Source organism: Petaurus breviceps, unplaced genomic scaffold (genome assembly GCF_028583685.1).
Source record: "Petaurus breviceps papuanus isolate PSGF00001 unplaced genomic scaffold, PetGlider_PUasm1.0 189, whole genome shotgun sequence".
NCBI classification, from domain to species: domain Eukaryota; kingdom Metazoa; phylum Chordata; class Mammalia; order Diprotodontia; family Petauridae; genus Petaurus; species Petaurus breviceps.
This window is the reverse complement of record NW_027185809.1, coordinates 36,747,902-36,774,870: the sequence shown is the minus strand read 5'-3', so window position 1 is coordinate 36,774,870 and position 26,969 is coordinate 36,747,902. Positions and strand designations below refer to the sequence as shown.

At 41.5% G+C, this 26,969-nt stretch overlaps 1 protein-coding gene across 9 annotated transcripts in view; it reads right to left on the bottom strand.

Annotated features, from left to right (window-relative positions):
- The window catches only part of ADCK1 (aarF domain containing kinase 1), a 196,202-nt gene that overhangs the window by 109,780 nt on the left and 59,453 nt on the right, over window positions 1–26,969 (bottom strand). For all 9 annotated transcript variants that reach the window (XM_069092316.1, XM_069092315.1, XM_069092323.1 and 6 more), the window contains one exon: window positions 17,748–17,951. In XM_069092316.1, coding sequence (XP_068948417.1) covers window positions 17,748–17,951 — 204 coding nt within the window. The remainder of the gene's footprint in view (window positions 1–17,747; window positions 17,952–26,969) is intronic.

Below are 26,969 nucleotides of genomic sequence, written 5' to 3'. Positions count from 1 at the left end.
ACTTGCCCAGATTCACACAGCTAGTAAATATCTGAGGCTGGATTTGAACTTGGTTCTTCCTGATTTCAGCACCAGTGCCACTTAGCTACCTCTACATTCTGTTACCAATAGTAACATTGGGGTATTTCCTCAATGGCAAAATGAGGGAGCTAGGTGATATTTTACCTAAGGTCCCATCCAGCTTCAAAGATATAATCCTATGAATTCCTGAACCACAAGACTAGTACATCTTCTATTTTCCCCTCTATGGTATAACCTAATTCACGCTTTTGCTACTAGTTTTTGAGTCATTTTCAATGATGTCCAAACTCTTCATGATCCCAATTTCTTGGCAAAGATACTGGAATGATTTGTCATTTCCTTCTGCAGCTCATTTTATAGATGAGGAAACTGAGGCAAACAGGGCTAAGTGACTTGCCCAGGGTCACACAGCTAGGAAGTGTATGGATTGGATTTGAATTCATGAAAATGAGTCTTCTCATTACCAAACCCAGTCCTCTGTCCACTGAGATCCCTAGCTACCCCTTCTGCTATTAGACAGTCTGCTGGTCAGTCATTTTAGTGACTAAGCATCTATGTGACAGTAAACTATCACAGACATTATAGAAGTATAAGAGAAAATTTCTGATATTGATTACAGATGCAAATCAAATTCCATCCAAATGCCAATGGAAAAAACCTTTGTAGGACAACAACAAAAAAATTCCAACCACATACTTTTTTTCAGACTATATTCAATGCAGAGCAGCATTCCAACAATTAAATAATAACTTATTAATCACCTACTCTGTGCAAGGCACTGTCCTAAAAGTTGGAGATAAAAGATAGGAGACAGGGGGCAGAGTCAAGATGGTGTAGTAGAAACAGGACCTCCACGCAGCTCTGGCTCCGGCCACCTCCAATTCATGTAAAAGGGGACTCTGAACAACCTTTGGACATACAGAACCCACAAAATGACACAGAGAAGCTAACCTCCAGCTGAGGAAAACCCGGCAGGAATCAGCCAGCACAGCGCTCTGGGAGCCGACCCCAGACCTGCTTGAGCCAGAGGTTTTAGCCCCAGGGTGGGCCTGACCAACCACCAGCTGGAGGGACTCAAGATCACCAGCAGCTGTGGCAGTTTCCAGAATTATCAACACATAGTTGCTAAGGACAAATTGAGAGGTCAGTGCAGTATGGACTTTGGGATCCAGTAGTTGGGACTACGTTGGTTTTTGACCCCTGGGCAAGAAGCCACTGAGGGCTGCAGAACAGCCACTGCCACATGGAAGTTTCAGCTCCTGTCCTGCAGAGTGTAGGGGGACCAAGTGACCAGTCTAAGGGGTAATTGCTCTTGCTTTACCCTGCTTGGATCTGGACTGAAATCTAGGGTGGAGGTCCTGGGGTGTGTGACCAGCTTGCCAGAGCATGTAGAGGCTTCAAAGAGAGCACCCAACTCATACCTTCAGCAGCTGAGAAAACCCCAGCGTTTGGTACGAAGATCCCCTGTCTGGTAGAAGAGTCCTACTATGGCAAAAAGCCCAAAAGTCAAGTAATTGAGAGGCAAAATGAGCAGGCAAAGGAAGCAAACCAAGCAAAGCAATCCAACATTAGACTCCTATTTGGGGGACAAAAAGGATCAAAGCATGGAGCAGGAGGAAGGCAGTAAAGTCAGAACTCCTGCATGAAAAGCTTCAAAGGAAAATACAAGCTGGTTACAGGCCATAGAGGACCTTAAGAAGCAGATAAGAGAAGTGGAGGAAAAATTGGGGAGAGAAATGAGAACGATGCAAGAAAATTACAAACTGAGCGTCAACAGCCTGACTGAGGAAAATAACACCTTAAAAAAAAGACTAACTCAAATGGCAAAAGAGACTCAAAAAGGCAATGAGGAGAAGAATGCCTTAAAAAGCCAAATTTGCCAGATGGAAAAAGAATCTCAAAAGCTCAATGAGGAGAATCATTGCTTCAGAATTAGATTGGAGCAAATGGAAGCTAATGACTTTATGAGAAATCATGATGCTGTTTAACAGATCCAAACAAATGAAAGAATAGAAGGCAATGTGAAATATCTCATGGGAAAAACCACTGACCTGGAAAATAGATCCAGGAGAGATAATGTAAAAATTATTGGACTGCCTGAAAGCCATGATCAAAGTTAAGAACCTAGAAATCATCCTCCAGAAAGTTCTCAAAGAAAACTGCCCTGATGTTTTAGAACGAGAGGGCAAAATAGAGGTTGAAAGAATCCACTGATCACCTCCTGAAAAAGATCCCAAAAAGAAAACTCCTAGGAATATTATAGCCAGGTTCCAGAATTTCCAGATTAAGGAGAGAATATTACAAGCAGCCAGGAAGAAACAATTTGAATATTATGGAAACACAATCAGGATAACCCAGGATCTGGCAGATTCTACACTGAGGGATCGAAGGGCCTGGAATGTGATATTCCGGAGGTCAAGGGATCTGGGATTAAAACCAAGAATCACCTACCCAGCAAAACTGAGTATCATGTTTCAGGGGAAAATATGGTTATTCAATGGAATAGAAGACTTTCAAGCATTCTTGCTGAAAAAACCAGAGTTGAATAGAAATTTTGACATTTCAGATACAAGAAGCAAGAGAAGCATGAGAAGGTAAACAGTGAAAAGAAACCATAAGGAACTTATCAAAGTTGAACTATTTACATTCCTACATGGAAAAACGATAATTGTAACTGATGAAACTTTTCTCAGTATGAAAATAGCTGAAGGGAATAGAAATAAATAAATATGTCTATATAGGAGGGTATATGGGCATATGAATACATATGTGAACGTGTGTATATGTTTACAGGTATACATAGATAGAGGACACAGGACCAATTTAATAGGAAGGGATTATACTTAAAAGATGAAATTAAGAAGTGAGAGGAATATAACGAGAGGATATGGGGAGAGACAGAATGGGGTAAACTATCTCATATAGAAGAGGCAAAGGAAAATGGTTACAATGGAGGGGAAGAACAGGAAGGCAAAAAGGCAAAACCTTATTATCATTGAATTTGGCTCAGGGAGGGAATGACATACACACTAAATAGGGTATCTCACCCTACAAGAGAGTAGGGGGGAAGTACATAAGAGGGGGGATGATGGAAGGAAGGGCAGGCTGGGGGGGAGGGAAATTGAAAGCACCCACTTTTGAAAAGGGACAGGATCAAAGCAGAGAACAGAACAAGTGGGAGGTGGGATAGGAGGGAGGGAAATATAGTCAGTCTTTTACAATATATGTACTATGGTAATGTTTTGCATTAGCTACACATGTACAACCTATACTGAATTGCTTATCTTCCCAGTAAGGGTGGGTGACAAAGGAGGAAGGGAATGAATTTGGAATTCAAAGTTTTAAAATCAAATATTTAAAAATATAGAAATACAATTATTAATACTATTTTACATATAATTGGGAAATAAGATATACAGACATTGGGGCATAGAGATCCACCATGCCCTACTGTAAAAGTCGAAGGGGGCATAGGAGAAGATATGGGAGAGAGCAGATTGGAGGAGGGGATATCCTGTGGAACCACTATTTTGGGGTGACAGGTAGGGGAAAAACAGGGAAAAAAATTGTAACTCAAAATCTGATAGAAATGAATGATACAAACCAGAAGTTAATAAAGCATTTGGAAAAAAAAAAAGAGGAGACAGATCCTGCTACTCTCAAATAATATCAGGAAGGAAAGTTACACAAATTACTATGGTACAAGGGAAGATAAGCATAAAAAAGCCGAGGGAGGGGATGGCTAGGTGGCGCAGTGAGTAACAGCACCGGCCCCAGAGTCAGGAGGACCCAGGATCGGTTCCATACTCAGATACTTCACACACACACACACACACACACACACACACACACACACACACATACACACACACTGGCCATAAGCAAGTTACTTAACCCCAATTGCCAAAGGAGAATAGCCAAGGGAGAATAGTATGAAAAATCTGAAGAGAGGTCTCTTTTACCTGGGATGAAAAGAAGGTTTCATGAAAGAGGTGGCATTTGAGTTGGGCCTTCATAGAACAAAGGGAATTCAAGAGATGAAGATGGCATGATAAATTATATATGTTGTTTTGTACTTTGTAATATATAAATGCAGTGTTGAACATGTATTATTAATCTATTTACCTATTGTTTTTTATTACTATTGTTAGTGTTATTTTGTTTTTCTCCTTATGTGAACCAGCCTATAAAGTAGGACTTTTCATTATAGGCTTATTCTATAAGATATTAATGTTGATTTGATGTGCCCTTAAACGATTTTTCAAGGGGAGTGAAGATTTTTGGCCAAGGGGAGACATGTAGCACAGGCATCAATAAAAACCTCTCCTTCACAGATACTACTATTACTTTATCTCTAAGGGCCAATATCATCTTGGGACTGCCAATTTAAATCTCATTCTGGAGAGACTGTGAGCTGTCATGGCTGAAGAGAAACTGAGGTACAGAGAGAAAGAGGATGAAGAAACCTTATCTTTCAAAGAGTAATAAAAAAGGAACTCTGGAAAGATTCTGCCTGCTATCTTGAGACTGCATGTTAAAACATATTTAAATGGAAGAATGGCATGAGAGACAAAGGGGACAGAAAGTATCCAGTTTGACTGGAATACTGAACACACGAAGAGGAGCAGTATAAAGTAAGGCTGGGTGGAAGGTTGGAGCAAGATTATAGAGAACTTTGAATGTCAAAATAAGTATTTTACTCTTTATTTGGGGGAAAAGAAGAGTCACTGAAGATTTTTTTTTTCTTTTTGGAGGGCAATTGGGGTTAAGTGACTTGCCCAAGGCCACAAGCTAGTTTTTGTGTTAAGTGTCTGAGGCCGGATTTGAACTCAGGTCCTCCTGACTCCAGGGCCAGTGCTCTATTCACTGAGCCACCTAGCCTCCCCCACTGAAGATTTTTGAATAGAGGAGTGACATGATCTTGGCCATACATCAGGAAGACTTCTTAAAGATAGGTTAGAGAAGAGATGGACTGGAGTCAGGAAGCCCACTTAAAATGTTATTATAATAGGCCAGGTGAGATGAGATGAAGCCTTGAACCAGAACAATGCATTGCACTAGAGAAGAGAGGTCAGATGCAAATTATGTTGTAGAGGCAGAAACTACAGGACTTGGCAAACTGACTAGATGCATGGGGTAAGAAGGAGGAAAGAGGTCAAGATGGATCCAAGAGTATAACAACCCAAGGAGACTAGCAGGATGACTGAGTTTTCATTAATAGAAACAGAAGCCAAAGGTAGGGATAGGCTAAAGGGGAATGGTACAATCTACTCCCACAAGTTTTTTTTTAATTTTATGTTTATTTTTTAGTTTACAACATTCATTTCCACAAGATTTTGAGTTACAAATTTTCTCCGTCTTTCCCCTACCCACTACCCCAAAACAGTGATCCCACTGAATACCCCCTCCCTGAATCTGCTCTCTCCTGTATTCTCCCCTCTCCCCCTTCTGACTTTCTGGTAGGGCAAGATGAATCTCAATACCCCAGTGCCTGTATATTATTTCCCAGATGCATATAAAAATAATAATAATTTTTTTTTGCTTTTTGGAGGGGGGAGGGCAGGGCAATTGAGGTTAAGTGACTTGCCCAAGGTCACACGGCTAGTAAGTGTTAAGTGTTTGAGGCCAAATTTGAACTCAGGTCCTCCTGACTCCAGGGCTGGTGCTCTATTCACTGAGCCACTAAGCTGCCCCAATAATTTTATTTTTATACATTTGATTTTTAAAACTTTGAATTCCAGATTCTTTCCCTTCTTTCCTCATCACCCACCCTTACTGGGAAGATAAGCAATTCAATATAGGTTGTACATGTATAGTTATGCAAGACATTTCCATAGTGGATATATTGTGAAAGACTGACTATATTTCCCTCCATCCTATCCTGCCTCTGACTTGTTTATTATTTTCTACTTTGACCTTGTTCCTTTTCAAAAGTGTGTGCTTCTAACGACCCTCCCCCTTAATCTGCCCTCCCTTCTATCACCCCCCTGTCTCATCTCTTTCCCCCCTACTTTCCTGTAGGGTAAGATACCCGGTTTAGTCCCACAAGCTTTTATTAAAAACCTAAGGGGAAGGATAGGTTTAAGGGGGATAATCTAATCACATTCAACAAACATGTATTAAGCACTGCTATTTGTGAGACCCTGGGCTTAGGTGCTGGGGATATAAAATAAAAATTTAGAGGGATACAAAATGTAAATAGAAAAGTACATACATGGTTATTTGAAGAAAAACAGAACCCTATCAAGCAGGAGGATCAGATAAGGCTTTCTATAGGAGAGGGCACTTGAGATGAGGCTTGAAAATCAGGGATTCTAAGAAATAAAGGGGAGAAGGAAGTTTATTCTAGGTGCAGGGGATGACCTGTGCAAAGACATGGAAGCAGAAGACAGAATGTTGAGCTCAAGGAATAACAAATAAGCTACTTTATTTGTAAGAAAAATTTGAAGGGGGATGATTTAAAAATATCCTTGAGAAAGCAGGCTTGAGACAGACTGTGAAGGATTTCAAATGCCAAGCTGAATAATTTATATTTTTTATACTAGGAGCAATAGGGAACCATTGAAGTCAGTCAAATAATCAACAAACATTTATTAAATGCCTACTATATGCCAGGCCTTGTGCTAAGTACTGAAAAATGCAAAAAAAGAGGCAAAAGACAGTCCCTGCCCTCAAGGAGTTTATAGTCTAATGAAAACAAAAATGGTACTTTAATGTTTTTAAAATGCTTTACAAATATTAATCCATTAATCCTCACAATAACCTTGTGAGGTAGATTTAGTTGTTGTTGTTCAGTTATTTTTCAGTCACGTTCAACTCTTCATGACCCCATTTTCTTGTCAAAGATACTAGAGTGGTTTGCTATTTCCTTCTCCAGCCCATTTTACAAATGAGGAAACTGAGGTTAAATGATTTGCCCAGGGTCATACACCCAGTAAGTGTCGGAGGTTAGATTTTAACTCAGGTCTTCCTGATTGCAGACCTGGCACTCTATCTACTGTACCAACTAGCTGTCCTAGATGTTATGATTATATTCATTTTACTGAGAAGAAAACTAAGGCATGTAGAGGTCACACAGGTAGTAAGTATCTGAGGCTGAATTTGAACTCAGGTCTTCCTAATTCCCACTATTTACTCTACTGTGCCACCTAGCAGCCTCTTAAAGGTTCTTGAGCAGGTTAAACATGTGCCTTAGGAACTGTACAGAGGATGAATTCTAGAGGACGGTCACATTAGGATATTGCAATAGTTGAGATGGATGGTGACGAGAGCAGTAACTAGGGTGACGGCTATCTAGGTAGAAGAAGAGGAGTGACGCTCGAGATGTTGTGGGGGCAGAATCGGTAGGAGCTAACAAACAAATGCGGATAATGAGCAGGGTCGGGGAGCGGGGTGAGGGAGGGTGCTGGGGAGAAGAAAAAGGAAGAGTCAAGGATGATGATGCCCAGGTTTCAAACATGAGTAACTGAAAGGGCAAATAGTACCATCAGTAGAAACAGGGAAATCTATAGAAGGGTTGGGTTTAGGGGGAAATACAATGAGTTGCAGTCTGAGACAATGCTAAGCTTGAAATACTTACAGAATGGCAACGAGGTAGCCCACCAAATAGATCTCCAGGCTTGGAGTCAGGAAGACTTGAGTTCAAACCTGACCTAAGACACTTACTCATTGTGTGACCCTGGGCAGGTCACTTAACCCAGTTTGCCTTGGTTTCCTCATCTGTAAAATGAGCTGGAGAAGGAAATGGCAAACCACTTCAGTATCTTTGCCAAGAAAACCCCCAAGTGCGGTCAGGAAGAATCAGGCCTAACTGAACAACAACAAATGGAGTGAAGATGGCCAGGGAGCACTATTAGGGTGGGTCTATGTTGAACTTGGAATAGTGAAGTCTCCCCAGTCAGAAGCCCAGGCCCCCAGAGCTGGTGATAAGAGTGACAGGTCAGAGGTAGAGGGTGGGGCTCAGGAAGACGTCATGAAGATAGCTAGGGAGCAGCAGCATTGTAGTGCCAGTGAAGGTTAAGGGAAGATGTAGAGAGAGAAGAGAAGAGGTCCAAGGACAGAGGCTTCAGGGACACCTACGCTTCATGGACAGGACACAAATGATTATTCAGCAAAGCAAACTGAGGAGGAATAGTCAGTCTGGTCAGAAGAGGATTAGAAGAGCAGTGTCACAAAAACCCAAAGAGGAGAGAGTATTCAAGAAGAACATGGCGACCAGCAGTGTCAAGTAGGATGAGGACTGAGAAAAGGTGATTGGATTTAGCACTTAAGAGATCATTGGTCACCCTGGAGAAAGCAATTTCTGTTGAGTGCCAAGGGTGGAAGCCAGATTACAAGAGGCTGCAAAGTGAGTGGGTTAAGAAATAACTGATTCCGTTTCAGATGTGTTGAGTTTGTCCAAAAAAAGACTGGATAATCCCTTGAAATCTGTTGCAATGGAAGCTGACTTATAAATTGCATATATACACAAGGGGCAGAAAACGAAAGAACATACACGACCAGCCACAGCTACATGTAATGTGCTGTTCAACAATCCTATTAGTCATCCTGTTGACTCCCCAGCAGAGCTGCTATTCCGAACCTTCTCCAACTTTCTCAAGTCACGACTCCTACCCATTCCTCTTATTCACAGGCTTCCTCTATCTTAAAAGTAACCTTCCTTTGACTTTACTATTCCTTCTAGCTATTTCTCTGACCCTTCCTACTTTCAGAGTTAAACTTTTCTAAGGAGTGGTCCCCACACATTATTGTAATGGACTGGAAGCCGTAACATAGCTTCTGCCCCAACAACTCTACTGAAAATACTCTCTCAAAGGGTACCACTGATCTCCTCCTGATCACCATATCTAGGCCCTCTTCTCAATGTTGGGTTCCTTAACCTCAGTGTACCTAATACTGCTTGCTGCATCCCCCTTCTTGGAACTCTCCTTTTTTGACTTACATGTCACTGTACTAACTATATTGGTTTTCTTCCTAGTTTTCTTACTCTTTCACTACTGTGTTCTTTACTGCCATCTAAAAACAGGCCCCCAAGCCCTGTTTTTGTTCCTTTTTTCTCACTATGTTCCCGTCCCTCCTCCCCTCAGATTGGCTGACTAAATCTGACTGGCATTCAAGGCTCTTTAAAAAAAGACTCCAATCACATTAACTCACCCACTCATATATAACACTCTAGTCAAACTGGCTTGTTCATCATTCCCTGAACATGCCATATAGCTTCCCACACAGAGTATCTTCCCCAATTCCTGTCCCATGCATATCTATATCTACATCCTATATCTATATAATCTATCTATCTATCTATCTATCTATCTATCTATCTATCTATCTATCTATCTATCTATCTATCTCTAAGAGTAAAGATATCTACATACATGTGTCTAGTTGAAGTTATATCCATCCTTCAAGGCCCAGGTCAAGAAGCAGCTTCCCTAATCATTCCCCAGATAGAAATGAGCTCTCTTTCCTTTGACCTCATCTATATGGAAATTCTCTCCAACAGTATATACTGAAAGTAGACTATAGGTTCCTTGAAGGCAGGGACAGTCTCACTTTTGGATCTGAATCCTTATGCTTAGCACAATGTCTGATATGTAGAAAATGCTTAATAAATGCCTGTTGACTAATTGAATCTTGTTTGTGTCCTTCCATAATGCCTCTCTCAAGGATCTAACAAATGCACTTGGAGGCCTTCCTCTTTCTGAATAATTTAGCATTTTATGAGTATACAACAATATCTGAGCTATCTATTATCTAGGTGCTACAGTGAATAGGGTGCTGGACTTGGAGTCAGGAAGACCTGAGTCAAAGTCGGCCTCAGACACTTACTGGCTGTGTGAGCCTTGACAAATCATTTGGCCTCACTCAGTTGTCTCATCTGTAAAAGGGGGACAATAGTACTACCTCACTGGGTTGTTGGGAGGATCAAATGAGATCGTCTACATGAAGTGCTCTGCAAACTTTAAAGTGCAATATAAAAATTAACCATCATCATCATTATTTCCCTTGCTCTTGACTTGTCACCCCCTTACCTCCTTTTTAAAATCATCAATTATATCCTTTATGCTACTACTTCTTCTCAAGTCATCTTTGGCAGCATGTTCCAGCCTACTTATAGCCTACTTATCGACTGTGTGAATTTCCACTGCCCTTTGCATTGCCCAGAATTTTGATTTTTTCAGAATCAAATGATGTTCCGTGATCTACACAGTATCATTCATATCACAGCATCACCAAAAGACTGATTTAGTGCCAAGGAACAAATTATTAAACCACTAAAAGTGGTATACAAAATCCAAAAACACATCAATCTTTTCCCTTTCTCCTCTACTAATGTAGATACAGCTCACTGCCCATCTGAAGTGTCCATCAAAGATATAAGTACTGCCACCTCCATTGTGGTGTGGAGATGACCCTGAGTTCTTGAAGGTTATGCCCATAGGCATAAGCTCTGACAGATTCTACCAATCTGGAAAAGCTTAACACATGGTCCTCGGAACAGATTTCATCTGATATCTAACACCAACTCAGTTAAGTACAGAGAAGCTCTGCCAGTCAATCAGCTGCTAAGAATGTATTAAGTACTTACTAGGGATAAAAAAACAAAAATGAAATCACCATCAGGCATGAATTCTTTGGCCATGAAATTATATTGTATTATAGTTATGATGATTATGTACATGTCTTATCTGACCAATTAGATTTGTCCATGAACTCTGGGATTTTCTTATCTCACATTGTAGTTATTCAATATATACCCAATGAATTAATGAAGAAATGAATATATATATGCATATATACAATCAGTCTTTGGAGCATATTTTAATATTTAAATAGATCCAGTGAGTTGGGTACTTCCTCCAAAGGTATATAAGGCAAACCATTCATACTTTCTCATCTTGTGTGACTTTTATCCAATTTAAGGGGAGGAGGAAAAGGGTAAAAAAAAAACAACAGCAATGGAGTTCTTCCTCTAGGTCTTTTGACATCACATCAGTACCAATGAAACATTCAGATGGAGACCATCTGTTAACTCTCACCCTCATAACATGACTGATCTATCTCTCTTTCTAATTATATAACTCCTAGATGATACTTTTAAGCCATTTTGTGTGCATAGGTCACCACTGATAACATGCTGCCTGACATGCCTCTCTAGATACCCTTTGGGCCACTTAGAACTTTTGTTCCTCAAAGATTGCTTTATTCCATGATTCGCAGCCACATAGCAGCCTATAGCCCACATAACATACAGAAAAGGAAAGGAGTACTTAATCATGACTGATGTGATTGGCTATGCCACGTACTTTGAGAAGAAGGTTACCAATCCTGCCTCAGCTGTCCATGAACAAAGCCAAGTATTCAAGGGTAAGAGAAGAGGAAGATTTCTTCCATTCAGAGCTGCGTGAAAGCAAGCTGGACTTTGGTTCTATGAATGTCCTCTTCAGTGGACATATGGAAACAAGTCAGCCTCAGCTTCACAAGGCAGAGAAGATGAGGAGGGGATTAAAAGTATCCAGAAGCCTCGATCTTCATGCCCTTTAGCCTGGCCCAACACTTCAGCAGCATGCCTGAGAGTGCTGTATCATCCCAATCCCAGAATGTGAATTCTTTCTCACCACCTCCATCCAGTTCCCCACCAGCCCACTCTCAAGCTTGAGCACCATCTACTGGTCAATATCAGCACAGCAGCTGTGTCAGCAGGACCAAGGGCTGACCATCACACTCCATGACGAAGTCAGTGCATGGTCAGCAGACACTAAGCCTGGCTTGGAAAATACATGGCTCCAGAGGCGTCACTTCTCAGGCCCTAGAGAAACAGGCCTCAACAAGATTCACATTTATAATTAACACAAAAAGAGAGGAAGGGCGGCTTCCTGGTGCAACTATTTAAGACTATTTCATGTGCACTCACTGGTACTCATACTGTGCACACGTGTAAACCTACAAGTCCACTCCTTCTGGGCTTAAATTTTATCTGAAGAATACTTTTCTAAATAATTTTCAACATTACTCAGTTATTCATCGTGTAGTAGAATAAGCAATGGCCTGGGAGTCAGGAGATCTAGGTTTTAAGTTCTGACTACCATTTATTAGCTGAATAACTTAGGCAAGGCTTCTTACCTATGGATAATTTGTGGAGACCAGTGGTATTAATCTCAGATAGAAGCTGGAGACCACTAAGTGGTACATAAGGATCCCTGCAGCCTATATGCTGACTTAGAAGAACACATATTAACATTCTACATGTTCTATTATATTTCCTAATTACATCATCTTAATTCGGTTCCCAGCTGTGTGTTTGACATCTCTACTATAGACTATATTTTATAGCATTAGTTAGAGAGTGACAGGATGAAAAGAAAGGTAGCTAGGTGACCCAGTGGGTAGAGCACTAGGCCTAGAGTCAGGAAGACCTGTCACTTAGTCTCTGTTTGCCTTAATCCACTGGAAAAGGAAACGGTAAACCACTCCAGTATCTTTGCCAGGAAAATCCATGGGGCAGCATGGTCCATGGAGTCATGAAGAGTCAGATACCAATGATGACAACAACAGAAAGCATGCTGGAGTTGAGTGAGAGGACCTAAATTAAAATCACTAACAGCTTTTCTTGGTCTCAGTTCCTGACGTATAAAATCGAAGGGTGGATTAGGTGGCTTCTCTGACCCCTCCAGTCCTAACTCTATGTTGTTCATCCTTCATTTTCAAAGAGGACCGATGACCTCACAGGTGATGCCCTGACTTGCATGTATGTTGGATTTAAGGGAGGCAGAGGTTCACAAAGTCATCAGCCTCACTCTCACTTCCAGAATCATCAAGGTCCAGTGGCAGCACAAAAGTCAGGGCAACTGGCAATGGTCCAGAATGCAATGGATGAGCTTGGCATCTTCAATGCCTAGCCAAGCTCTCAGTGCTCAACAGCACCTACTTCAGCTGTCTTCAATCTATGAAATCAAGGAAGTCTACAGTGATCAAGGTAGACCTCCTGTAGAAAGTGGGGTTTGAGCTGGGCCTTGAAGAACAGGTAGGATTTTGACAGATGGAGAAGAAGTACAGGTAGGGGAGAACACCATGTGTTGTTCTACAAAGCACAGAAGTGGAAATGTTCTAAGAACCAGAGTAGTAGAAACTAGAAGAAAGAACTGCTCTTTGTCAGGATTAGGAAGTACCTAAGTCCACTACCGGGGTAGTGGAATAGGCAATGGACCTGGTCCATTGTTCTGGGATTGAACAATGGCCTAGTACTATCCAAGGCACTCAGGTACGATTCTCTTGGGGCTCTGTCAGGGCAATTGCTTTGGTCAGAGGCAGCCCAAGGGACTCATAGAATGTTAAAACGTGAAGAGATTTAAAATATCATCTTGTCCAACTTTCTCATTTTCTAGAAAAAGAAAGGGAGCCCAAAGATGATATGTGACTTGTCCAAAATCACACAGATAGTTGACAAAGCCAAATGTATAACTTGCTTTTTGATTTCTAGTGTACAATGGACCACCTCCCTTACCCCAAATTAACCCTTATAAATCTCTGACCTCAAGCACCCTAGGAGATGGCATCCATTCTATATACCTTCTCCTTCCCTTGCCTTCATTCTAGGAGTCTATGCTTCCAAGGGACCAGGAGTCAGGGTGCAGTATAATACAGCATCAAATGGAATCACACTGAATCCAATAAATTGCAAACCTCAATTCCCCATAGAGGGGAACTATCCTACTTATTTGGGGTCTTTGGTAGTAGGAATGACTTGAAGTCAATCTTGACTTTCCTGCGAAGCACAATGGTCCTGGGGCAAGTCCCGAACCAGCTCTAAGTCAACAGAGACCAAATCAAATAAAATAGTGCAGGTAGAAATGGACCAGCATTTGGCCCTATCCAAGTCAGCATCCCACTCTGTGGCACAATTAACTCATGGGATACAGTTTGAGAGCTGAAATAAAGAGGTTGCCCCAACCTTGGCATTTCAAACAGTAGCGAGGGGGGAAGGGGGGACTCTGTTTCTAGAAACAGGATTGATACAAGCCAGCCTTTCCTTAATGTACATGAAATTGTCGTCTACTAACACAGGACCACAGAATCTAAGACTTGGAAGGGCATCTTACAGGTCATTTAGTCTAACCCTTAAGGGAAATATAAATTCATTTTAACTCTTCCCAAAAGGTAGTCATCCAAATCCTTCTTAAAGATCCAATGTATTTCACTGCTTCCTAAGAGGTAACATTCCAAAGTAGAAAAAATGCTGGGAAGGAAGGGAGGAAGAAAGGAATGATGAAAGGAAAGAGGAAAGGAGTGGAGAGAGGGTGGGAGGAGAGAAGGAGATAGGGAAGGAAGGAGGAAAGGAAGGGAGGGAAGGAGGGAGGGAGGAAAAGTCATTTGTTGCATACTAAGTTAAGCAGTGTTTTAAGCTCTAGGGACATAAATACAAGCAAGGAACAGAGTTTCTGCCTTCAAAGAGTTGTTATTCCAAATAGAGGAAGCTAGATGGGATAGGGCAAGGTTGTCCAAGGGCAACTTTGGAGGATACTAGGAAGTGTCATGTCCCAGTTTCTGGGCATGGTAAAGGAAAAGCTCACCTATGCATTCCCAGAGTCCCAGGGTCAGGAATCCCAAATTCTGATGGGAGGTGGAGGAGAGCCAGAGTGGCTCCTGCCTGGTCTGGAGTTGTCTGGAAAGTGATTTGAAGTTATAGAATACCTGGGTTCAGAAACCAATCTCTTATACTGTATAGCCCTTGGCAAACCATTCAGCTTCTACTGGCCTTAGTTTCCTCATTTGTAAAATGAGAAGGTTAGACTCTACGGCCTCTAAGGTCCCTTCCAATTCTAAATCTAAAAGCTGATGAACCAAGCCAGCCCATTTTATTTTTGGACAGTTTTAATATTGGGAATTATTTTCTGGTATTGATTTATTTCTTGTATCTGCAATCTGCCCCATTATGGTTTCCACTCATGAGTCCTATTTCTGACCTCTGGGTTCAAGCAGAATTAGATCCCTCTTCCATTGCCTAACATGGTCTCTAAGACCAGGAATTAAATTATGGCCTTAAAGTTGGATGGAACTTTAAAGACCATCGAGTCCAACCCCTTCATTTTACAAATGAGGAAACTGAGGCAAAGCAGTTAAGTACCTTGCCCTGGGTTACAGAGCTAAGCGTTTGAGGTAGGATATTTAAACCCAAGTCTTCCTAACTCTTAGTCTAGGACCTGTTTCACTATGCCACACTGCTTCCTGTTACCAGATCAGTTTCTTGCTATAGACACCCATAATAGATTAATGTAGGTATGAAACTTATTATGGAGTGGCTATTCTGAATGTGTTCATAATGATGGGGAGTATTCACCAGAAAGGCAGGACTGCTGGAGAACTGTTGGAGGAGGGAGGTGGAGACACAAACATCTTTTTCCCCCGCCCTGACACCCCCACATTCACCTACCCTGCTTCCCACATAGCCCCTTTCACCTCCCCTCCACCCACAGACTAGGAAAATGTCACCCAATCCAACCCACCCAGGCAAAGTGTATCGGTGGGAAACAAATGTCATCTCCCCAGGGTGGAGGAGAAAAAACATATTTGGGGAGACAGGGAAGAGGGGAACATGTAAATGAAGGAAGGCGGGGCCCAGGAGGGGGGAGTCAGGGGTTTATGAGATCCCTAGAACCAGAACAAGGGGGAACCTTAGGGACTTCTGAAGGGACCACCATCCCCTCCTAAGTCTGAGATGGACTTTGGATGTTTCCTAAGGCAAGATGCCTGTGAGAGTACCTGGTCAGAGAGCCTGTGAAAGAGTCTGGCAAAGGAAGGGATTTGGATAATGAAGACAAGACGTCCCTAAAGATACAGCCTGGTTTCAGTGTCCTTTTCCAATGTCAAATTCCCTTGTATGACGAGAGCTAGGGAAGCGCAGCCCAGCTGGAGAAGAGGCCTGATTTCCCCTCTGACCAGTCCTGTTTGCAGGCACTCAGAGATGCCAGTTGTATCCTCGCCTAACTTGACGGAATCCTCAATTTTCAAATGCCCTCCTCCCTGTTTCTCATGGCCCTTCTTCTGGAAACAAAGCAGTGGGGACTAGTGTGAAAGGGTTAATCTCTTTTCTCCTTTCTCTCCCTCTCCGTCACACCCACCCCTACTGGGCTGCCACATGCAAGTAAAGACACGATTTACACTGTTATTAAAGTGATTTATTTAGTTTTAATTTGGGGGTGAAATTGGTTCTGCTGGAAACAGAAGGCTGACAGGCTTGGCAGGAGGCAGAGCAGTTCGTGGGTAGGCACCGTGCCAATCCCCTCCCCTCTGCCTGTGACCCCTTGTTCCTGACCCCCATCTTCCTGAACTACATCCAGCCAGACGTCTTCTCCCTCTCTAAATCTCTCCCAAATCACCAAAGCTCAGGCAAACATTCCTTAGGAGCAAGAAGGTCAGAAGGCCAATCAAATTTACCTCTTATGATCTGGGTCCCTCGAGTTTTGTAATCAACAAGTCTGACTGTCTCACATACCCCAGAACTTTCTAGGTTACAAAGTCATCAGACTTGGAAGAGTCTGTCTCAAAGACTACCGGCCCAGCACCAGCTTTGTGTTGACATGAGGAGCTAAGACTGGCCTCAGACAGTACTATGAAGTCAGAGATGCTTGTTTTCGGTCCTCCTCCCTCATTTACTTTAGGCCCCTTCTTCCCATGCCCCTTTCTACCCCATCTTGTTCTTAGATAAATCTCAGCTAAAAATTGTTGTTCGATCATTTTTCAGTCATTTCTGACTCTCAGTCAGAACCCCCCTTTTGGAGGGGGTCTTCTTGACAAAGATACTAGAGCGGTTTGCCATTCCCTTCTCCAGCTCATTTTATAGACGAGTAAACTGAGGCAAACAGGGTTAGGTGACTTGCCTAGGGTCACACAGTTAGGAAGTGTCTGAGGCCAGATCTTCCTGACTCCATACCTGACACTCTATCCATTCCATCACCTAGATGCCCCAGCTAATAATATTTAAGGTATTAGTTGAAACTAACTTAAGGCATCACCCCTCTTAGGGATATCTGCAGAGCCATAATTGGCAATTTCTATCCCTGGGGTAAGTGGGACAAGAAGAAGCTCAGCTGGGGTAAGCTACTGGGGTAAAGAAATATACAGAGAAATAGCACAAGGTTTCCAAGCTGTAGAAGGAAGAAAAGGGCCCTCTGGAGCACTATTGTACACTTTCCTGAGGCAAAACCTGGGTCAAAAGTCTTATTCTTAAAGAAAGTCTTTAAGATGCAAAGGAATGAATATCTAATGGTGAAATTTCAGGTGGGTAAAAAATGAGGAGAAATTTTGGAATGGGAAGGAGTCTTGGAGCCTCTCAAATAAATAATACCACATCCAACTGGCTCTGACCACAAATACTGAAAACTGGAGAAATCCTCCTGGCCTGGACACTCAACTTAAGTACCTCATCTCAATAAAGAAAGGGGCACTCAAATTAACAATGGGCCAAAGGCCATCCTAATTGCAACTCACATGTATATAGTGCTTTTTAAGGTTTACAAAGTACTTTGGATCTATTATCTTACTGGATCCTGCCAATAGCCCTGTAAGATATTTATACCCATTTTACAGATGAAGAAATTGAGTCACAAAGAAATTGAGCAACTTGTTGCTAGTAAGAAGCAGAGCCAGTATTCAAAACCATATCTTCTGAGTACAAATCCAGCACCCTCACCCCATTCCAAGTTCTCCCACAAGCACCCAGTCTGTACCTCTTTGCCCAGGTCCTCTCGAATCACTTGCTGGATCTCTTGCATGCTGCTTTGTGGGGCCTGGCTGTGCAGGACCTTCAAGGTACTTGTGTATTCTTCAGGCAGCAGGTAATCCAGGGCCCCTAGGTGCTGGCCCACCTTGATGAAGGTGCCTCTGTTTGCACAACAGAGCTCTCGGAGGCGCTCAGCTGAGCGACGGTGTACCTGCCAGGAGATGAGCAGGGGTCAAGACCATAGAGTATAGACTTGTGACATTCTCTCTACTTTCTCTTGCCCCTGCACACTTTCCATATTGCCATAGGGAAAAGAGTTCTGAAGTCTAGTCAGTCAGTCAATAAGCATTTATTAAACACCTTTTGCATGCCAGGCACTAGTATCAGAGGACCACAGTCCAAATCCAAGGTCAGCTGCTTGCTATCTGTTTGACCTTGGTCAAGTGCCTTAAATTCTCTGGGCCTCAGTTTCTTCAAATAAAATGAGGGGGTTTGGAATTCTAGGTCTAGATCTGTGATCTTATGACATATTTCCCTGTGCTATGAGTAGAGATCTAGGCAACAATAACCCTCAAACTCAAAAACAAAATATGAAGGACATTTATGAGGCATTTCCATATCTCCTTTGGTTCCCTGTTTTTCTAGGAACTCTAGATCTTCCCTCCTAATCCCTGAATGCTCAGAATCTCCTTCCACAATATCTGACCTACAACAGGTCCCTTAAGTAGTCTCATATTCAGATTTCCTGTATCAAAACTTAGCTGCCAAGAGCCCAAGTTGACAGCTAGCTAATCTGATAAACCAATCACTCCTAATTTCCTAATGAGCGAATTAGCTATCCCTTTTATATATAACAGGACCATCTGATAACCAAAAGAATGATCCTAATGGTGGAAATTTTAATTGCTAAGTTGGTGGCAAGTTAGGCAAGGAGTCATTTAGGGGCAAGGAGTTTTTGAGCTCCCCTTTATCATAACATGCTGATTTTTATTCTGTTTAGTAATAGAGTTGGCTATGTTTAATTCTTGCACTGAGTACCTGCAGCCATCACCCTTGACCAGCTAAGGTTCTCAAAGCTTTATTAATATATCTTGCTCTTAAGGAGCTAAGAGACAAGTCAGCATGCATATAAACACACAACGTAAGAGATCACTGGGTGTTATGGGGCACTACAAGTCCCGTGTACAAATTAAGTCAAATCCAAAAAGATATATTGAGTATCTACTGTGTAAAAGGCTTGATGCTGAGAGTTATAGAGGATAAAGAGAGATGTAAGACTCAGTTCTTGCCCCCAAGGAGCTTACAGTCTGCAGGGGAGAAGGAAGAGGGAAGAAAGAGCCACAATGTATGAAATAAATCCTTCTGTTCAGTCATTTCAGTTATCTGTCTTTCCATGATTCCATGCGGGCTTTTCTTGGGAAAGATACTGCAGCAATTTGCCATTTCATCCTCCAATTCATTTTACAGATGAGGAAACCAAGGTAAAAAGGGTTAAGTGACTTGCCCAAGATCATACAGCTAGTTAGTGTCTGAGGTCAGATTTGAATTCAGGAAGATAAGTCTTCCTCACTCCAGACCTGACATTCTATCTACTGTATCACCTAGGTGTCCACAAAACAAATAATATAAAATTTAAATAGCAGTTCAAGACAATCAAAGAGATATCATAAGGAAGTATATAACTAATATAAAACAAGAGATAGAGATAAATATTTTAAGAGTTCAAAAGCAAGAGAGATCACTTCACTTTGCAACAGTCAAGGAAGGTTTCATGGAGAAAGTCTTTCCATATTCTCTTTAAAGGCAACAATTACATGCCATATATCCCAGTACGATGCAAGCTTCTTGAGGGCATCTATTATCTTTTTAAGACCAGTGTCTAGTACAGTGGCCTACGCTTTTTAAGTGTTGAAGTGACTATAACAGGGTCTAAAGAATGACCATGCCTTTCTACATTCAGATGACAGGTCAGTTATGGCTCAACTCCACATGAGTAGGTCTAAACTTGCGGTCGTTGTTTGCCCTTTGTTTCTGAAGAGGACCAATGACATCATAGTGATGTCTTGACTTGTGCATAAAATGAATTTAAATGAGGCAGAGTCACACAAAGTTATCAACCTCATTTTCTCTTCCAAAGTCATCAAAGTCCAGTGGCAAGAGAGCATGTGAAGACTTCCTCCGGCAGAATGGGCAGGTGAGAAACTTGCAGTCACTAAGACTGTCGATAAGGCAGTCAATAAAAGAGAAATTAATCACTAACTCATTGATTTGGAAACAGAAAGGACCTCAGAAGTCACATAGTCTGACCCTCTATCATTTTATGGATGAGGAAACAGACTCAGATCAAATGAGATAATATCTATAAATATTTGATCAAGGGATATTTGTGTATTTTGTATGTTTACAAATGAGATATTTGTAAATGGCTTAGTACAACACCTGGCCATAGTAGACACTTAATAAATGTTCCATTCCCTTCCTTCCTTATACAGGTAAATAAGCCACAGAGGCAGAATTTGAAGCCAGAGTCTCCGACTCCAAATCCAGTTCTCTTCCCCACTCTGTATCACACTGTTCCTGTCTGCTACCCTGTACCTGGGAACTTAGAGTACCCAAAGGAGATAATATGACCAGGAAGAGCCAAGTTAGGCCTTTAACCAATATTTACAAAATAGAATTGAAGGTTGAGAATCTGTATTTTATCCTATAGGCAATTCTGGACTTTTAAAACTCCCTCTCTGGCTCAACCTTCCATTCTGGACCATAACACAGTCTATTGTCCAAATGATCTGGCTTACTTGTTGTCTTTCACATATAACATTCCTTCTCCTGTCTTCACGCCTGTACATGGGCCATGCCCCACATGCCTAAAATGTATTCCCTCCCAAGCTTGGCTTCTTCAAATCTGAGACAGAGACAAGATGGCAGAAAAAAGGCAGTGACTCACCTGAGCTCTCCCTAAAACCCTTTTAAATAATTCCATTAAAAAAATTGCTGGAGCAGTAGAGCCCACAAAAAGACAGGGTGAAATAATTTTCCAGCCAAAGACAACTTAGAAGGTCAGCAGAAAAGGTCTACAACACCAGAGTGAGAGTGGAGCACAATCCAGCACAGGCAGGGCCAGCCCAGACCAGACCCCAGCAAATCAGGAGCAGGCCTTAGGAGCCATTGAATCTGCAGTGGCAGTGGCTGCTTCTGGAGTTCTCAGCCCACAGATGTTAAGGGGGTTAAAAAAAGTGATGAGAAGGAGATTATAGGGATCTCTTTGCTAGCACTAGGGGCAGGACTCTGTAGCTTTGCCCCTACTTGGATCAAGGTTGAAGTTCTGGATGGCAGTCCCAGGGCAAGTCCCAAGATATATTAGCACACCAGAGCTTTCAAGCTGCAGTGAAGCAGGGACCCTCCTCACAGTTCCAGGGTAGAAAAGCATTTTGTGGTCATTCACAGACCAGAGCACAGGCCAGGAGAGTAGTAAACACCTCTCCTTAAATCATACCACCTTGGAAAAACTAAAAACTTACAAGTCCTTGGAAGTATCTCTGAAAACAGCTGTATAAAAACTCTGAAGTTTAGGACAGTGAACCCTCCATGACGGAAGCAGAGCCCCACTTTAACAAAGAGTTACAAGTCAAGAAATAGACTGGAAAAATGAGCAAACAACGAAAAAAATCCTGACCACAGTAAGTTACTATGGTGACAAGGTAGATCAAAACACACACTCAAAAGAATAAAGCTCTTACACCCAAAGTCTTCAAGAAAAATATGAATCAGGGCGGCCAGGTGGCTCAGCGAGTAAGAACACCAGCTCCAGTGTCGGGATGACCTGGATCAAATCCGGGCTCAGATACTCAGCACCACACCCAGAAATAACTGGCCGTGTAACCTTGAGCAAGTTACTTAACCCCTATTGCTTTAAAAAAAAAATATGAATTGAGGTGGCCAGGTGGTGCATCGAGTAAGAGCACCAGCCCCAGTGCTGTGATGACCTGGGATCGAATCCGGGCTCTGATACTTAGCGCCACACCCAGAAATAACTGGCCGTGTAACCTTGAGCAAGTTACTTAACCCCAATTGCTTAAAAAAAAAAATAAAATAAAAACATGAATCGGTCTCAAGCCATGGAAGAGTTTAAAATGGATTTTGAAAATCAAGAGAAGTACAGGAAAAACTGGGAAGAGAAATGAGAGTGATACAAGAAAATCATGATAAAAAAGTCAACAAGTTGGTAAAAGGAGACACAAAAAATATACTGAAGAAAATAACATCTTAAAAACCAGACTAGGCCAAATGGTAAAAGAGGTACCAAAAAACAATGAAGAGAACAATCCCTTAAGAAGCAAAATTGGCCAAATGTTAAAGGAGGTCCAAAAGCTCAACTGAAGAAAATTATTTTTTAAAAGTTAGAATTGAGCAAATGGAAGTTAATGACTTTATGAAAAATTAAGGGACAATAAAATATAACCAAAAGAATGAAAAAATAGGGCTGGATAGGTGGTACAGTGAATAGAGCACTGGCCCTGGAGTCAGGAGGACCCGAGTTCAAATCCGATCTCAGACACAACACAAAACTAGCCTTGTGACCTTGGGCAAGTCATCTACCTTCCCTCCCTCCAAAAAAAGAATGAAAAAACAGAAGATAATGTGAAATATGTGAAAAAGAACTGACCTGGAAAACAGATCCAGGAGATATGATTTTAAAATTATTGGACTACCTGAAAGCCATGATAAAAAAAGGGGGGGGGCCTATACATCATCTTTCAAGAAATGATCAAGGAAAACTGTCCTGATATTCTAGAACCAGAGGATAAAATAGAAATAGAAAGAATTCACTGATCACCTCCTGAAAGAGATCCTAAAATGAAAACTCCTAGGAATATTGTAGCCAAATTCCAGAGCTCCCAAGTCAAGGAGAAAATATTACAAACTGCCAGAAAGAAACAATTCAGGTATGCTGGAGCCACAGTTAGGATAACACAAGATCTAATAGCTTCTACATTTAAAAATCAGAGCATTTGGAATATGATATTCTGGAGGGCAACGGAGTTAGGATTACAACCAAGAATCACCTCCCCAGAAAAACTGAGTATAACCCTTCAGGGGAAAATGGAAATTGAATGAAATAGAGGACTTTCAAGCATTCTTGATGAGAAGACCAGAGCTGAATAGAAAATCTGACTTTCAGATATAAGACTCAAGAGAAGCATAAAAAGGTAAACAGGAAAGAGAAATCATAAGAGGCTTAATAAGTTTAAACTGTTTACAATCCTACATGGGAAGATGACATTTGTAACTCATAAGCACTTTCTCATTATTGGAGCAGATAGAAGGAATATATATAGACAGAGGGTACAGTATGAATTGAATATAAGGGATGATATCTAAAAAAATAAAATTAAGGGGTGAGAGAGGAACACACTGGGAGAAAGGGAAAGGCAGAATGGAGCAAATTATCTTACATAAAAGAGGCAAGAAAAGTTTTTACAATGGAAGGGAAGATGGAGGAGGGAAACTTACTCTCAAAAGAATTGGCTTAGGGGCAGCTAGGTGGCACAGTGAATAGAACACCAGCCCTGGAGTAGGAGGACCTGAGTTCAAATCCAGCCTCAGACACTTGACACACTTACTAGCCATGTGACTTTGGGCAAGTCACTTAACCCAAATTGCCCTCCAAAAAGCAAAAAGAAATTTAAAAAAAAAGAATTGGCTTAAACAGGGAATAACATACACATTCAACTGGGTATGGAAATCTAACTTGCCATAAAGGAAAGTAGGAGGGGAAGAGAACAGGAGAAGGTGGAGGGAAGCAGTAGTCAGAAGCAAAACATTTTTAAAGAGGGACAGGGTGAAAGGAGAGAGGATGAAATAAACAGAGGGGAAACTACAATGGAGTTGTACAGTAAGCAACTATAACTGTGAAAAAAATTCTGAAGCAAGTTTCTCTGATAAAGGCCTCATTTCTCAAACATACAGACAACTGAGCCAAATTTATAAAAATAAGAGCCAATCTCCAATTAATAAATAATCAAAAGATATGAACAGTTTTCCCATGAAATATCTATAGCCACATGAAAAAGCACTCTAAATTACTACTGAGTGGAGAAATGCAAATTAAAACAATTCTGAGGTACTACCTCATACCTATTAGATCCGCTAATAGGACAGAAAAAAATGAAAAATATTGGAGGGATGCGGGAAAAATGAGACATCAATGCATTGTTGGTGGAGTTGTGACCTGATTCAACCATTCTGAAGAGTAATTTGGAACTATCTTCAAAGACCTATAAAACCAGCTTTGACCTAGCAATACCACTATTAGGTATGTACCCAAAAAGAGATTTTAAAAAAAGAAAAGGATCTAGATGTACAAAAATATTTAAAGCGGTTCTTTTCTGATGGCAAAGAATTTGAAATTTAGGGGATACCCATAGATTGGAGAATGGCTGAACTAACTGCAGTATGTGATTGTGACAGAATATTATTGTGCTATAAGAAATGATGAGCAGGATGCTCTCAGAAAAACCTGGAAGGACTTACAGAAGCTGATGCAAAGTAACACATACTGTGTACAAAGTAACAGCAATAATGTGAAATGATCAGCTGTGAATGACTTGGCAATTCTCAGCAATACAATGATCCAAGACATCTCTGAAGGATTTATGATGAAGAATGCATCCATTCCCAGAGAAAGAACTGATGGTGTCTGAATACAGATTGAAGCATATTTTTTTACTTTCTTCATTTTTCTTGAGGGTTTTTTTGGTCCATGTTTTCTTTCACAACATGACTAATATGGAAAAATGTTTTGCATGACTACAGATGTATAACCTATATCAAATTGCTTGCCTTTTCAGTGAGGGGGTGGGGAGGGAGGAAGGAAGGGAATTTGGAACTCAAAGTTTTAAAAACGAATGTGAAAATTGTTTTTACATGTAATTGGAGAAAAATAAAATACTAAACACACACACACACACACACACACACACACAGAATCCCTTCCAAGTTTGTCTCAAATACCAATTCCTAAAGAAACCCTTCCTGATCCCCCCAGTGCCTCTCCCCAATCACGCTGGATCTATTATATGGGTACAGATTGTGTCCCCAGACAGAATGTCAGTTCCCTGAGGATAAAGATTGCTTTGTTTTTGTCTTTGTACACCCAATACCTAACAGAGTTCCTGGCACCTAGTAGGCATTTAATAAATGCTTGATGTTGTAGCATCATCCCAAGCCAACTGAAGTTCTCGACAAAGAGGAAAGGAATATAATTCCTTCTCTATTCAGCAAAGAGAAGAAAGAGAAAACACACTATTCACACATGCACCTGGCCAGTTTATCACAGCACAGAAAGTTCAGGCTATTACGGGTAAATAGCTTTTATGCAGCTCAAATAATTGTCCTCAACACTGCGGCACCAGCAGAGGAGAAATGTGCCATTACCAGGCCAGAGGAAAAGCAAAGATACAGGGAGGCCCCTGCAAGGTATCAGTTTCAGAAGAGGTCCTGGTTTCTTCCAACAGGAAGGTTAGCATGTGGTCTTGCATAGGGGCACAAAGCCTGCTCAGCAGAACCAAATAACTCCCCAGGGAAACAGATTTCTCCAACTGTTTGGAGGCCTTTTTGGTATCTCCTGGGGGGCCTCCAGGAGCCAGACTGTCATGAGAAAGTGAGACATGATCCCTATCCTCTAGCTGGGGAGACAAGTCTAACACATTTGAACAATACAAGGCAATATATAATTAAGTACTAAATTGTATAGGCAGTAACCGAGGGAGGAGCTCAGAGAAAGGGAAGATAGACAGTGTGGCATAGGGAGGAAGGCACCAGACTCAGAGTCTGCAGACCTGGGTTCTCATTGCAACAATAAAATTCTCACCATCATCAGTCTCAAAGCCCCACCTTTCTCATCGGTCAAATGAGGACTAGATTAGCTCCAAGGTCCCTTCCAAATCAAGCACTCCATGAGCTGTAATTTTTATCAGAAAGGGTTGGTATATATATAGTCAAGATAGGCACCACGAGAAGGTGGGACTTGAGATATACATTAGAGAATGGCTAAGAAAATACTAGAATGTTTGGGACGAAGGGGGCTCTCCAGTCCAGCCACTTTATAAAGAGCTGTGGAAACAAGATTAAGAAAGAATCAATGTGGTCTGGTAGATAGAGAGCCCAACCTCAGAGTCTGTTCCTGTCTAGGACAACTGTGTGACAACTTACCTCTCCAAGTCACCTAACTTGCCCCCCCCAGCACTCCCAAGGAGACTTCTCTAAGCTGCATCGTGACTGTATAAGTTACAAAGATCTTGAACTGTTGGTGGAAATATCTTCTTAGGAGTATGTAACACCGATGAAATCACAAGCATGAAATCACAAACAGAGAAAAAGAAAAAAAAAAGATGCAACAACTTGCCAAGGGGAACAACATGACTGAAGGCCAAAAAGGAAGACATGAATGAAGGGGAAATAAGGGCTGGTGAGGAGGCAAAATTTCTCTACCCACTTTCTTAGGAAGGCCTCACCCTAGGCATTTGTCTCTGCTACTCATGGATCTCAAGAGAGTTACCATCAAATCCCTCTAGAATCCTATAAGCTAGAGGAAAAAAAAGAGATTAAGACCAGGCTGGCTTCTGTTTCCCTCCCATTCTTACCACAGGCCAGTTCCTTAGTGGGACTGACTGTTAAGACAAGGTAATAATGGTCTCTGAAATATAGAAACCCTCTCTGATTACACTCCCCCAAGACACTTAATTGTGTCTGACTCACATATTGCTTAGAATATCAGCTACCAGGACAGGGATCTTTGAAAATAAATAAATTCTAATGAATTTTATTCAAAGCATATACAAAAATAAAAGAAAACATTAAGAGAAAAAAGCAAAGCAGAACATACACATACCCCCCCACCCCAAAAAAAGGAGAAGGGGAAAGATGAAGTTTGTGAATGATTATAATACATCTCTAAGCTACGGTTAGGTTCTTATTGTTTAGTTGTAACCCAAAGGATGTGAATATTGACTTTAACATAATAGTGTCCACATCGAGGGGCCACGTTTATACCCACACACTATCTAATGTCTGGCGTACTCTGTGTGCCCAATAAAAAGAGACAGAGGATGGGAAGGGCATAAAGTGAGCAACCATGAAACCGTGTAACTGTGGCTGGCTTCCATAGTATGAATGAATGAATGGATGGATGGATGGATGGATGGATGGATGGATGGATGGATGGATG